Source organism: Rana temporaria, chromosome 1 (genome assembly GCF_905171775.1).
Source record: "Rana temporaria chromosome 1, aRanTem1.1, whole genome shotgun sequence".
Lineage (NCBI taxonomy): Eukaryota > Metazoa > Chordata > Amphibia > Anura > Ranidae > Rana > Rana temporaria.
In genome coordinates this window covers 284189923-284205570 of record NC_053489.1, presented here as the reverse complement: position 1 = coordinate 284205570, position 15648 = coordinate 284189923, and the positions used below count along the sequence as shown (strand labels likewise).

The 15648-nt window shown below is 40.8% G+C and overlaps 1 protein-coding gene across 1 annotated transcript in view; it reads left to right on the top strand.

The window, feature by feature from the left end:
- The window catches only part of TMC1 (transmembrane channel like 1), a 95737-nt gene that overhangs the window by 26533 nt on the left and 53556 nt on the right, over positions 1-15648 (top strand). The window contains exon 8 of the mRNA XM_040356383.1: positions 9073-9217. Within this exon, the coding sequence (XP_040212317.1) occupies positions 9073-9217 (145 nt within the window). The remainder of the gene's footprint in view (positions 1-9072; positions 9218-15648) is intronic.

Here is a 15648-nt window from a genome sequence, read left to right as displayed (position 1 = left end):
CCAGAGCTGGCGATTCGAGATTTGTTACGCCTTCCCACCCCCAGCTCTTCTACCACTGGTCCTGAGAAAATTTCAGCTGGAGAACACCTCACTTATCCTTGTGGCACCCCACTGGCCCAAGAGGGCTTGGTTTTCGGTTCTCAAGCAACTGACCACAGAACCCCCCCTTTTTCTCCCTCTTCGAGAGGATCTCCTCTCGCAGGGTCCAGTTCTGTGCCCTCAGGTACACAGGTGGAACCTGGCGGCGTGGTTACTGAGGAGTCCTTGCTGAGGTCAAGAGGTTTTTCGGACAAACTGACTGCCACCCTTCTCAACAGTAGGAAGAAGGAGACACGTTCTATTTATAAAAAAGTCTGGATTCGTTTTAATACTTGGTGCCAGGAATTTTCCTTTCCAACACAAAGCCACAAGTCCGTTCTGGAATTTCTCCAGTGCGGAGCAGATAAAGGCTTGTCAGTGAGTACCCTTAAAGGCCAGGTCTCGGCACTCAGTGTGTTTCTAGAGAGCCCTCTAGCATCCAATCCCTGGGTCATCAGGTTCTTTAGGGCTTTGTCCAGACAGAAACCTTCCCAGGGACCTTCCTTCCCCAAGTGGGATCTATCACTAGTTTTACAGGTGCTAACAGGGGTGCCCTTTGAACCCTTAGACAAGTGTTCTTTAAAGGATCTAACATTTAAAACAGTCTTTTTAGTTGCAGTGACTACTGCCAGGAGGGTCAGTGAATTGGAAGCCCTGTCCATTCGTCCTCCTTTTTGTGTAATTTTCCCGGATCGAGTTGTTTTTAAAACCGATCCGGCCTTCCTTCCGAAAGTGGCTTCCAAGTTCCATAGAAGCCAGGAGGTTGTGTTACCCTCATTTTGTTCCAATCCCTCTGGTGAAAGGGAATTTAAGTTTAGTACACTAGATGTTAGGAGATGTATCCTACAGTACTTGGAGCTGACTCGAGCTTTTAGGAAGTCAGACTCTTTGTTCGTTTTATTTTCTGGGACCAGAAAGGGACAGAAAGCGTCTCGGCGCACTATTGCTAGGTGGCTCAGACTAGTTATTGGGCAGGCTTACTCCTTGACTGATAGGGAAGTCCCTACAGGAATTAAGGCACACTCTACTCGGGCGGTGGCTACTTCTCAGGCTGAAAGGGCTGGAGCGACGCCAGATCAAATATGCAGAGCCGCAACTTGGTCCAGTTACGCCACTTTCATCAAGCATTACAGAGTAGACCTGGTGTCAGCAGGTGAACAAGCCTTTGGGAGAAAAGTCTTGCAAGCCGTGGTCCCACCCTAAATTGTAAGTACTCGATTATCCTCTCAAGTTGTGGCTGTCCTGAAAGACGGATAGGGAAAAATGGAGTTACACTTACCGGTAACGTCCTTTCCAGTAGTCTTTCAGGACAGCCCTAGTTACCCTCCCGAAAAGTAAGAAGAAGGGGTTTCTAATCCAGGAACATAGTATGATATTGATGTGTTAACTATGGATTACTAACATGTTCTTGTGTCTCCCCAGCGGACCGGAGTGCTCGTATAAAAACTGAGGTCTAGCAGGGGGAGGAGAGATTTTAAAGGCTGGGCAGTGTTTCCTAAGGAAGAGGAGGAGCCTATCTCTCAAGTTGTGGCTGTCCTGAAAGACTACTGGAAAGGACGTTACCGGTAAGTGTAACTCCATTTTTTTTTCATCACAAAAAGTGATGGTGTGTACGCGGCATTAGACTTGTGTTGCCAAAAAGTACAGCCAGAGATTTGGTACTGCCAGGCCTCCCATATCCCTGGGATATTGAAGGAGTTTTAGCTTTATCCTAGGTGGTTTGTTCTTCCAAATAACATCTCTAAATATACCAGACAAAGGTTTAAAACATTTAAGGGGAAGCCAACAAGGGGAGTTATGCAATATATAATAGTTATGGTATCCCAATCATCTTAATCAAACTGGTATGTCCCACCATAGAGATGGGTAACTTACACCAGGATGGGATCTGTGACCTGAAACAGGAAATCAACTAAACCAGGTTAAGGGTAATATAACTATTTTAGCAGAGATCATAATAGCCAGATATTAAACTCAGAATTAACCTTAACCCCTTCCTGCCTAATGATACAACAAATGTCAATGCCTTAGCACAATTTAGCAATTTTGACAAGTGTTAGTAAAACCGTACATATCATCACAACTACTTTGTGCATCCAGGTGGATTGTACATTTTATTTTCAGGAAAAATTAGGCTTTCATTTGGTGGTTAATGGTAATGGATATCTCCTGATTTTTTTTTTATTATTATTATCAAAGGAAAACTGGCCCAAAATAGGATAAAAAAACAAATTTATTATATAAATTATATTTATTTCTACTACCATAACCTACCACCAAAAAACAACCCAAAATAAATTCTCCTGCTCCCGACAATTGCTGCGATATCACATATGTGTATTCTAGTTTATGTACCTGTAGTACAGCCAAAAAAATAATAGTACACATTTTTTTTTTATCCTACCTAAAACACACTGACACTAACTGACATCAATACTAGTTTAAACAATTATTTTTTTATAAAAACCTTTCCAAAATATACTGACCCTGGCCTTGACCTTTTATGGTTACTTGACCCAAAAACAAACCCTGGCACTGACCTAGATCAAACCTTGATCTAGGTAATTTTTCTTTATTTTCTCTTGTATTTATTTATTTATTTTACACACCATTTTGTTTATTATTCTCTCTGCAAGAATACAGCATATCTCCCCCCTCCATGCAGAGAGAGAAAACACCGGGGCTGGCTTCACAGTGACTGATCAGTGTGATAACCAATCAGAGGCTATAACAGTGATCAGGTGACCTAGGACCACGATTATCGGGGCCTGATGGTTAGTTTGGGACCCGGGGCTCCCGGTCAGACCCTGGTCTCTGTGCTGGAGTGCGCTGTGCGGTGTGCTCCCAGCACAAAGACAGATCTGCATATATGTGGACCCATGGAAAAAAGCCCAGTCCAGTAAGACCACATATACTGTATGTGTACTTTTGGAGGGAAGGGGTTAATATAGGCGTATAGGCCTGTTAAGTAGTGTTGAGCAGAATACGCCATATTCGATTTCGCGATATATCTCGAATATATAGTCGAATATTCGAGATATATTCGCTAAATTCGAATATTCGTGATATTTTATCGAAATGAAATGATTGCGAATTTTCGCTATTGCGAATGCGAAAATAATTGCGAATTTTCGATAACTGCGGTAGGAGCACTCTGATTGGCTCAGAATATTCGTGATATTTTACAATACAAAATAATTGCGAATATTCGGCAAATGCGGAAGGAGCACTCTGATTGGCTCAGAATATTCTTGATATTTTACAATACAAAATAATTGCGAATATTCGGCAAATGCGGAAGGAGCACTCTGATTGGCTCAGAATATTCTTGATATTTTACAATACAAAATAATTGCGAATATTCGGCAAATGCGGAAGGAGCACTCTGATTGGCTCAGAATATTCTTGATATTTTACAATACAAAATAATTGCGAATATTCGGCAAATGCGGAAGGAGCACTCTGATTGGCTCAGAATATTCTTGATATTTTACAATACAAAATAAAAAGTGTTTTGCATTGGTGGTGATTCTTTACTCTATCCATCTGTCACAGCCGTTTGTCAATCAAACACCTTGAAGATTGAACACGTTCATGCTGCATGCTTTGGACTTTTTTTCACTTCACATATCAAAGACATTTTTATGAAAGATTATTTTTCTATTATTGGGACTATATTTCTTTATATATTTGTTTCACTGTGTATTTCACAAGTTATTTGCGCTTGCTTATTTTATAATTTGCCCACATGTCTTGTCACTAGACATATTTTTTATTCTTGTAGAGCGACTCCATTTTCTGTCTTGTATTAATTTATGTTGTATAACATTTTTGAGTTGCTGCTGTATTCTCCCCTTTTTTTAAGGTATGCGCAATTTTTTCCTTCTTACAAAAAAAAATAATATCAAACATACAAATATTCATAACAGAAACATACACAAAGCCCCCCCTTTTGCATCAGAGACAATCAGAGTTCTCCTACCACAATTATCGAAAATTCGCAATCATTTTCGCATTCGCATTAGCGAAAATTCGCAATTTTTTTTTCAATATTCGGCAACATAAAAGGATCGCCTCAGCTTAGCTACTGGGCCCAGGGTCTCTAATCATACCAGCAATGCTTTTAGACGTCGATAGGATGTGATCTGTTTTAAAAATAAAATTGAAAAAATGCGAATATTCGGAATTGCGAATATTCACCGCGAAATTCGAAATATATCGCGAATACTCGAATATGCCATATTGGAGCCGAATATTCGCAATACGAATATTCGTGAGCAACACTACTGTTAAGGTTACTGGAAGGGGATCTAAGGAGGAGAAGAGTAGACTTCTTACACGTAATTTTAAGCACTGAAAAACCTCCAAATTCAGTAAAAGAAGCATAGCATTTGGAGGGAGGATTGTGTATCGTTCAGAAAGAGGAGCATGATGTCTGTATAAAGAAAAAGCTTCTCTTCCTCCTGGCCTCTACAAAATCCAGCCACTCTAGTTCTCTGGCAGAACAGACACGCAAATGGTGCAATAGCAGCTGCAAAAAGAAGGGGTGACAAGGGGCACCTTTGCCTTATCCCTCGTTAATACTAGATGGATACAGAGACGTTTTTGTGGGGGGGATTTTCAGGGTGACAGCAAGTATTGAAGACAGAAATTTTATTGTAAAAATACAATTATGCCGCGTACAGACGGTCGTTTTTTGTGATGAAAAAAAACGACGTTTTAAATCATGAAATAAAACAACGTTTTTGAAATTTCATTTTCAAAAACGACGTTGCCTACACACCATTGTTTTTTCACAATGCTCTAGCAAAGCGAGGTTACGTTCACCACTTTTTTCCATTGAAGCTCGCTTCATAACTAGCTTCTGGGCATGCGCGGGTTTAAAAACGTCATTTTAAACGTCGTTTTTTGCTACACACGGTCAATTTCTGTGAAACAAAAAACAACGTTTTGAAAAACGACACAAAAAATTCAAGCATGTTTGAATTTTTTTTCTGTCATTTTTTTGAAGACATAAAACAACGTTTTGCTCACACACAATCATTTTAAATGACGTTTTCTAAAACATCGTTTTTTTTCATCACAAAAAACGACCGTCTGTACGCGGCATTAGTTTTATTAATACAAAAAGCAGACAATTCAAAGGTTTGTTGTAACTTGAACAAACATATACATTAAATACAGCTTTGTCTTGTAATGCGCCTTCAAGATAAATCTTCAAATTGTCACCTTCTTTGCAAAAAGACAATTCTCCCTTTTGAAGGCGCATTACAAGACAAGCAGTATTTAATGTATATGCATGGGCGTCCGCTGAAATTTTTTCGGGGGGGGGGGGGGGCGATTCGGCAGCAGCGATACACGTGTCACATTTAACCATTTCTTTGACCACTAGCGGGGGGTTAAAAGCGACTTATTGGTATATTCTAATCAGTAGATTTGCAGCATTGGTATTGTGTATTCAATTACCATTTTTTATGCAATTCATTTATAATATTTCAACATATGTGGTAATATTTTGGAGAATATTTTTTGGGGTATTTATAGATTTATTGCACTGGGATTGTGTATTCAACTATCACTTTTTTTATATAATTTATTTAAAATATGTTTATGCACATGGTTAAAGGGTAGTGCAACACCATTAATCTTTATATATTAAGTTGTGGAATGTGGGAACACATTTGATGATGAGCAGTAACTTGAAGTATTTCTAATATTAGGAGTTGGTGGCAGTGCAGTAGTGCCATGTACACAGTGCACAGTACACAGTGCCATGAGTACCTTCCCTGTTTCATGCCCAAGATCACACTTTCTTCACTCCAGCACTCAGCGTCCTCTGAGCTAGCAGCATCATCCTCACCACACACAAATGAGACCCGTGCATAGCTCTTCCTAGCCTCAGCTCCCGCCCAGCAGGAGGGACATATGGAAATACAATATCTTTCCACACAGTGCCCCAATGCTGAAGCAGACTTTCCCCGGCCACACTCCCTATATGGGATGGGTTAGCAAGGGGGTTAGCAATTCAACACCTTCTTACGATTCCAGGGGGGGTCAATTGACCCCCCTTGCCCTAAGGAGCGGACGCCCATGTGTATATGTTTATTCTAGTTACAACAAACCTTTTAATTGTCTGTTTTTTGTATTAATAAAATGAATTGTATTTTTAGATTACAATTTCTGTCTTCAATACTTGCCGACACCCTGAAAATCCCAATAAAAAACGTCTCTGTATCCATCTAATTTCAGGGATGTTGGTGCCTTTTTTGAGACTGTCACACATCCATATCACATCCACATCCATATCACCACTCTTTCTCAATGATATATACTAGTTATCGGATTCAATCTATAAGAGTTTTAGCTAGTATTTTAATATTAACTGGAAGAAGAGAAATAGTTAGATATGAAGGGTCTTTATCTTTTTATTGGATCACCACTATAGTGGCATTATTCATAGAGTCAGGAAGAAAACCTCACCTGGATGACTCATTAAAAATCTGGAGGAGGAACAGCAGAAGATTATCTCCATATTGTTTGTAAGTTTCAATGGGCAAGTTATCACAGCCTGGAGACTTAAGCAGGACATACACGGTCAAATTCCGAACAAATTTCCTTTTCAAAATCAGAAAGTTCATTTTTTTTGTGATCCGATTATGCCACCATTGATTTTCAAAATTCGGCCGGCCAAACCTTCATGTTTCCGGGAATAATCGTTTCTCTCCTGGAATATTCTTTTCGTGCACATGCACATTTTTTTTCTATTACATTTCTCGCACGATTCTCCCATCATTGATCAGAAAATCGTTAGTTTTTCAAAAAATTCCAATATGTCGGATTCTCATATTTGTTTGCCACACGAAAATCGGCTGTTGCTGCAGCCCACTAAAATTCTTTGATACAATTTTCAAAAGAAAATTCTTTCGAAATTTGAACTGTGTATGGCCGCCTTTACAGTTAGGGAAACTTGCCATAGCCAACTTTAACTCCTGGAGCGTCAAAGGAGCATCAAGATATACCTTATCCTCACCACTCAAAGATGGCATATTTATATGATCCATATTTATAGGATCCAAGCCAGCAGAGGCATATTTCAGCTTAAAAGTGTATAACTCACTATAAAATACTAATAATAGCAGGAGAAGTATTATGAAAATGCTCTGTATTGTCTTTCAAAGCTCCTATATGAATATCCAATTTCTGAGATCCGGTGATGCAAGCCAATAATCTACCCGCCTTTTCCCCTTCTGCCCATAGCATATTTATTTGATTTTTTTTTTATTGATTTTTGCTAAAAGTTTTTGAAGGGCCCTCTGTGCTTCCATCCATGCTGCCAAGTTACTTGGAGAGGGATCGCTAATATAATCTGTTTCAGCTGTTAAAGGGGTTGTAAAGGTTAATTTTTTATTTTCTAAATAGGTTCCTTTAACCACTTAAGCCCCGGACCTTTAGGCAGCTAAATGCCCAGGCCAGGTTTTGCGATTCGGCACTGCGTCGCTTTAACAGACAATTGCGCGGTCGTGCGACGTGGCTCCCAAACAAAATTGGCGTCCTTTTTTCCCCACAAATAGAGCTTTCTTTTGGTGGTATTTGATCACCTCTGCGGTTTTTATTTTTTGCGCTATAAACAAAAATAAAGCGACAATTTTGAAAAAAATGCAATATTTTTTACTTTTTGTTATAATAAATATCCCCCAAAAACATATATAACATTTTTTTTTCCCTCAGTTTAGGCCGATACGTATTCTTCGACCTATTTTTAGTAAAAAAAATCGCAATAAGCGTTTATCGATTGGATTGCGCAAAATTTATAGCGTTTACAAAATAGGGGATAGTTTTATTGCATTTTTATTAATTTTTTTTTTTTTACTACTAATGGCGGCGATTAGCGATTTTTTTCGTGACTGCGACATTATGGCGGACACTTCGGACAATTTTGACACATTTTTGGGACCATTGTCATTTTCACAGCAAAAAATGCATTTAAATTGCATTGTTTATTGTGAAAATTACAGTTGCCGTTTGGGAGTTAACCACAGGGGGCGCTGTAGGAGTTGGGGTTCATCCAGTGTGTGTTTACAACTGTAGGACTGTAGGTGTGGCTGTAGGACTGACGTCATCGATCGAGTCTCCCTTATATAAGGGATCACGCACGGGGAAGCCGTGTTTACACACGGCTCTCCCCGTTCTTCAGCTCCGGGGAGCGATCGCGACGGAGCGGCTATAAACAAATAGCCGCGCCGTCGTCCCGGATCGCTCCCCGAGGGAACCCGACCGCCGCATGTAGCGATCGGACCCCCCACCCGCTAGAAGGCAAGGACGTACATGTACGCCCATTTGCCTGTACGTGCCATTCTGTGGACGTACATATACATGCGGCAGTCGGGAAGTGGTTAAGCTAGTTCATTGTTGGTTCACTTACCTTTTCCTTCGATTTCCCTTCTAAATATTTTTTTTTCCCTTTGTTTTTTTGGTCTGAATTTCTCACTTCCTGTTCCTCCTCAGTAAGCTGTTCTGGCTGACTAACCCCCAGCCAGAACAGCTCGGATGATGGGGGCAAGCTTACTGAGGAGAAACAGGAAGTGAGAAATTCAGACAAAGAAAAAAAAGATTTAGAAGGGAAATTGAAGGAAAAGGTAAGTGAACCAACAATGCACTAGCTTAAAGGAACCTATTTAGAAAATAAAAAACAAATCTCTACAACCCCTTTAATGCAAACCTGTTCTTCATCCCTTCTGGTCGCTGACTTAATAAAAAGCTGACCTTTTTAATTAGTAGGCCTTGCAAAAATGCTTTCATTGAATCCCAGATTCCAATTCTAGAGGCCAAGCCATTATTTACCTCAAGAAAAAAGAGAAATATCAGACATATTTTGACTGTATAATCGAAGGTTTTAACCAGAAAGATCAGGTGATGAAAGTTTGTCAGCCAAAAAGAATAGTTCCAGTTTTTTTTTTCACACTTTGATAATCTCTTTTTTAACTTTTCTTACAGGATGGCCAAGAATGCTAATGATGATGGAGGAGGGGATGACAACAGCTTTAATTTTAGCTGGAAAATGTATACAAGCTGGGATTTTTTGATTGGAAACCCAGAAACAGCTGATAACAAATTTGCATCTATAACAACAAGCTTTAAAGTAAGAAAAAAATTGCAATCCTTTTTCGGTTCCCCTCTCACACCTATTCACTCCTATGGACTAGAGCAATTTTTACATCTCTGTTCTGGACCTGTTTATTCGGCAATCATTTTGTCATGACTTAAAGCTGCACATCTCCACATTTCACCTCACTTTACCTACTTCCTGCCCAGCCTATTGTCAAATCATGGCTGGGTGGGACTTTCATCATTCCATGTGGACATCATATGATGTCATCCCAAAATACGCCTTGTGCATGGCCGTAGAACCGCGCTGCTGTGAGATCTGTCACCAGATGTGTGGACCAATGACTGATCAGTGTACCGGTCCACTGCCAGTACCATGTGATCGCTGTGACAAATCACAGCAGATCACATGAACAATGTAACAATGGATGGCTTCCTCTCATGCCATTGTGTACAATTGTGTTACTAGCTGTGATTGGTCACAGTGATCACATGTTAAAGACAGGGAAAAAAATCACAGCCCGTCTGTACCATGTGATTAACTGTGGCCAATAACAGCTAATCACAACAACACAGACTGAATTAATTTAATTTTAATTCAGTAAAAATGGTTGCTTATACCAGTAAAATTCATAATCATAATGTGTAAAAAAAAAAAAAATCCGGCTGAATGGCACTCAGCCTTTGTATTTTGTAAATTAATTCAAATCTTCTTCTGCTTGACAGGGTTTGTGACATCATCAGTCCACCTCTCTGCTTAAGTCAATAATAAGAAACTTTGGCCCAGATTCTCAAAGGACTTACGACGGCGTAGCGCCATGTATGCCGTCGTAAGTCCGAATGAGAGCCGTCGTATCTATGCGGCTGATTCTTAGAATCAGTTACGCATAAATTTGGCTAAGATACGAGCGGCGTAAGTCTCTTACACCGTCGTATCTTAGTTGCATATTTACGCTGGCCGCTAGGTGGCGCTTCCGTAGATTTCCGCTTTGAATATGCTAATGAGCTAGATACGCCGATTCACGAACGTACGCCCGGCATAGCAAGATACGTTGTTTGCGTAAGACATACGCCGGCGTAAAGTTACCCCTCATAAAGCAGGGGTAAGTCATGTTAGGTATGGACGTCGGAAACATACGAACAGCGTCGTGTTTTAAGTCATTTGCGTAAGTCGTCCGTGAATGGGGCTGGACGTAAGTTATGTTCACGTCGACTAGGCATTGAGCGGGCGTAATTTAATTAGAAAATTTGACGTGATACTGAGCATGCACGCGCATTCGCCGTTCGAAAAAAGCATCATTTACGTGGGGTTATGATTAGTTTACATAAAACACGCCCCCCTGTTCCTCATTTGATTTAGGCGCGCTTACGCCGCCACATTTATGCTACGCCGCCGTAACTTTAGACGCAAGTACTTTGTGAATACAGCACTTGCCTCTCTAAGTTGCAGCCGCGTAGCGTAACTACGATATGCCTGTCTACATTTACGCCGCCCTACGAGAATCTGGGCCTCTGTATTCACTCACATAATACAAAGCTCCCTGTGAAAGGCAAAGCAGCTGTGAGACAGGAAGGTCTCATCTCACACCTGGATCACAGTGCTGTATACTGTATATAGCCACTGCATTTGTTAGAAAAGGAAATACACCCTGTTCCAAATTATTATGCCAATGATATTTTTCTCATTTACCTAAATAATTCATGTAAACAACAGTCAGCATAATTTTCATCTTATCAACTATTAAGAGTACAATTCAAATGTTATTGAACAAACCTCCTAATGATAAAATTTTTTTTTTTTTTTCAAAATAAAAAACTTACAATGCACTGTTCCAAATTATTACACACAGAAAGTTTCAAAACACTTTATAGGTTGTAAAGAACTGAAAATTGTCATTTGTTGTGTTTGCAGCATATTTACTGAAATCAAAAGCTTTTTTTTTTTTTTTTTCCAAAATATTTTATTGAATATTTTAGCAATACAGAAATGTAATACAAGTACATTGCAATAAATTTTCGATGAAGAAAAAGCAAGTCAAGATTATGTGAATTACAACATAGACCATGTTATATTATGAACAGCCAAATCTTAAACAGTCTAAACATAGACAAAAAGTTGAGGCTAAATTTATTGAGCATCCATACAGCTCTTTAGAGAGAACATTCAAGTGTGTATATATAAAAAAAAAAAGGGAAAGGGGAAGGAGGGAAGGTTACTAAAAGGGTACACTCCGCCCCACACGTCCCGTAAAGGGAGCATTCTGTGAGGGACGATAGGGGGGAAAAAATAAGTCGGGTCTATAGCATGGCCCAGGGTAGTCATCCAGAGTTTTGAACCATTATGATCTAACCCCCCCCCCCTAAGGATTCTCTTGTAGAACCCGGGGGAATCTATATTCATCTTATATCTTTAGTAACTTTTTACCCTAAACGGTGAAAAAAAAGGGGGGGTAAAGCATGGGTCGGAGAGGAAAAGGAAGTGCAGGGCCTGGGATAGAATAATGAAGAGTAGATGGGTGACTAAGTAGGTGCAATGCCTGACCTCAGGGAATCTTTGTAATGTAGCCAACTGTCCCAAGTAATTCTATATTTCTCATGTAAGTCCTTAGCTTGGTGTATCAGCCGTTCCATCTCCTCTATTTTGTTGACCCTTGAGTGCCATTCTTCTAGCGTTGGGGGGATTTTAGATTTCCAGTGCAAGGGAATGCATTGGGTTGCTGCATTCACAAGATGGAGCGTTAATGAATTCCGGTACTGTGATTTTGGTATAGGAGTGTGGTGCAATAGGAATTGCGCTGGGGAGAAGGCGATCTGCATGGTAGTGATCTGTACTATACTATCATATATCTCCTTCCAAAATTGAGCCAACGAGGGGCAATCCCACCAGATGTGTAATAAAGAGCCTTTCTTCCCGTCACATCTCCAGCAGTCTGGAGAAACCGCTGGATAAATTTTGTGGAGTTTTTCGGGTGTCCGGTACCATCTGGTACAAAGTTTGTATCTGTTCTCCTGTGCTGAGACGTTTATGGAGCCCTTGTGAGTGTAGTCCCAGATGCGGTCCCAATCACCGTCAGAAAGGGCAAGAGATAGATCAGTATCCCAAGCCGTGCGTATGTTAGAGCTAAGGGCCGCATCTGGGACCAGCAGGGAGTACATTTTGGAAATCAAGTGTCTTTGGGGTTCTTTGGTCGCACAAATCTTTTCCAAGGGGGAAAGATCTCTACACCACCGTGATCGCATATGGGTAGACCCAAAAAAATGTTTAAGTTGTAGGTATCTAAAGACCGTCAGATCAATGTGTGGGAGCACTGAAATCAGATCTGTGTACGTAAGCAGATTACCATTCCGAAAGAATTGATGGGCTCGGAGCGTTTTAAGGTCGGGGTCCGTCGTCGTGTGTTTAAAAATGATACCGGGTTTAAAGTCTGGACTTTGGGACAGAGGCGTCAAAGGTCCAGGGGAGGGGACCAGTTTGAGGATTTTGCATGCGGTTTTAAATATTTTAAGTGTGGGGCCAATTAGAGGATGATCTAGGCAAGCCTTAGGAATCGAGTGGTGTTCCAGCCATGGTAAGTGGGATAAGGGATAGCTAAGGACTGCATTTTCTATTCTAATCCAATCCTTATTCTGACCATGGAGATGCCAATCGACAAGCCTCGTGAGGTGACAGGCTTTATGGTATAGGGTGATGTCTGGTATACCCAAACCTCCCCTACATTTTGGTTGGACTAGTTTGTTCCAATTTAATCTAGGTGTTTGGCCCGCCCAGAGGAATAACCTGCAATGTTTCTTAAATGTTGCGAAAAAGGATTGTGGCAAGGAAATCGGCACTGCTTGGAAGAGGTATAAAATCCGTGGGAGGATACTCATTTTGAGGATCGCTGCCCTACCGAACCATGAAAATCTTCCCTTGTTCCAATCCGCCAGGTCTGCTTTAATAGCCTGAATGGCTGGAAGGAAATTTAGGGTGTATAAGTTTTTCAGATCTTTCGGGATTTTAATACCCAAATATGTAATATGTTCAGATTCCCATTTAAAGGGAAAATTTAGTTTACATAGTTCTACCACCTTGGAAGGGAGAGATACGTTCAATGCTAGTGATTTCTCGAAATTAATTTGAAGGTTAGATAGATTATTAAATATTTTAAAATCTTTAAGAGGGTTGGGGATCGTGGTGATTGGGTCAGAAAGAAACATCAAAATGTCATCCGCATAAGCGGCAATCTTACACTGTTCTCCCCGGACCTCGACACCTCTGATGGCAGAATTTTCTTTTAACCTTCTGAGAAGGGGTTCCATAGAAAGGATAAAAATAAGGGGGGAGAGGGGACAACCCTGACGCGTACCATTGGTTATGGGGAAGGCATTCGATAGGTGGCCATTAACCCTAACTCGAGCTGTGGGATCCGAGTACAACATTAGAATCATTCGTACAAGGCGAAGTGGCATACCCATTTTATATAAAACTGCCGACATGTAATCCCAGGCCACTCTATCGAATGCCTTCTCCGCATCCAGGGATAAGAAAAATCCAGCTTTTTTCGAAGAGGTTAACCAATGGTGCACATTGAGGGCTTTAGTAGAGTTGTCCCTGGCTTCTCTTCCCGGGACAAACCCCACTTGGTCAGTCGAAATAAGTCTGGTGATTAGTGGGAGTATACGATTGGCTAATATTTTTGCGTATAGTTTAACGTCAACATTTAATAATGAGATCGGGCGGTAATTGCGTACTAAAGTGGTGTCTTTGTTCGGTTTAGGGATTAAAGATATGTGGGCCTCTAAGATGTCTTTAGGATGGTAAGGGGAGTCGGGAAGTTCGTTATATGTGGTAAGGAAGTTTGGGATCAGTATGTCAGAGAAGGTCTTATAATAACTGACTGGCAGACCGTCCGGCCCTGGGCTTTTCCCGGGTTTGAGTTGGTTTAAAGCTTGAATGGTTTCCTCCCTGGTGATGGGGTCACCGAGGTTAGAAATATCCTCATGGGAGGAGTAAGATGGGCAATGCTTATTTAGGAATTTTTCGATTAAGGTTTTTCTGTCAGTTTTGGGGGATAAACCTATTTCTGTATGTAAGTTATAGAGGCCGGAAAAGTAACGTACGAACTGTTCGGAAATACCAGTGGTGGTCGATATGGGATCCCCGGAGGGTGATGTAATGTTGTCAATGGTATAAGAAGCTTTCTTCTTTTGGATGGCGGCTGCTAGTAGTTTACCTGATTTATTGCTGTGTTCGTAAAAGAGCTTATTAGTAAGGGTGTATTTCTGTATAAGCTTTTTACGGATTGCTCCCAAAAGTTCTTCTCGTGCTTTTAACAATTCTTCATGAATGTTTGTATCTAGCGTGTTTTTGTGTCTGTGTTCCAAAGCCTTAACTTTATCTGAGAGTTCTTGTATATGTGCTTTTCTTAACTTGGCCCTTTTGGCCGTCAGTGAGATGAGCGTACCCCGAACCACACATTTGTGTGCAGCCCATACTAGTGGTGCCGGTGTATCGGCAGTCGAGTTCTCGACAAAGTAATTTGACAGAACCTCAGAGATGCGCACATTGTTTTGGGTATCCAACAGAATGGAGTCATCCAATCTCCAAATTTGTGATTTGGGACGGTGAATGGGGGTCTTAAGGGATAAGGTAATCGGATGGTGATCCGACAGCCACATGGGTTCAATAGTAGCGTCAAGTAATGAGGTTAGGTCATTTTGTGAAAGAAAAAAATAGTCTATACGCGAATATTTCTTGTGTAGAGGTGAGTAATAGGTAAAGTCTTTTTCGTTTGGGTGTAAGGTACGCCAAGCGTCGTGTAGGGATAGTGTAGTCAAGCTTGATTTTATGGCCTTCAAGGCACTGAATTTAAGGCAAGAAGAGCCATTTGATGTATCGAGAGATGGCATTAAAGGGACATTAAAATCTCCTCCAAGGATAAGTGTACCCCTTTGAAAGGCTGTTAGCTGGTAGAGGACCGTACGAAAAAAGGATACTTGTTTTGTGTTTGGGGCATGGATATTGGCTATGGTATATGTCAAATTATGTAGGGAACATCGGATAAAGATGAATCTACCTTGGGGATCCCTTTGGATGTCTGTGATTTGAAGGGGGCATTGTTTGGAAACTAATATCGACACCCCTTTAGATTTCGCAAACTCATTAGATGCGTGGAAGACCATGGGGAAATTTCTATCCGTCAATTTTGGAATTCCGTCTGAGCGGAAGTGAGTTTCTTGGACCAATGCAATGTGTACTTTCTCCTTTTTAAGGGTATAGAGTAGGCTAGAACGCTTCTCCGGGGTATTTAAACCTCGTGTGTTTAAAGAATAAAGTTTGATGTGGTCTAAAGGTCCCTTCTTTATCGCAGCAGTTGGTGGGGGCGGGATGGGGCACATCTTTGTATAGGGGGAAGCCTAAAGAGAAAGGGGTAAACGTAGGTTGGGGAAGATCTGGGACAGATAAGGGTAAAACTTGCGTCTAAA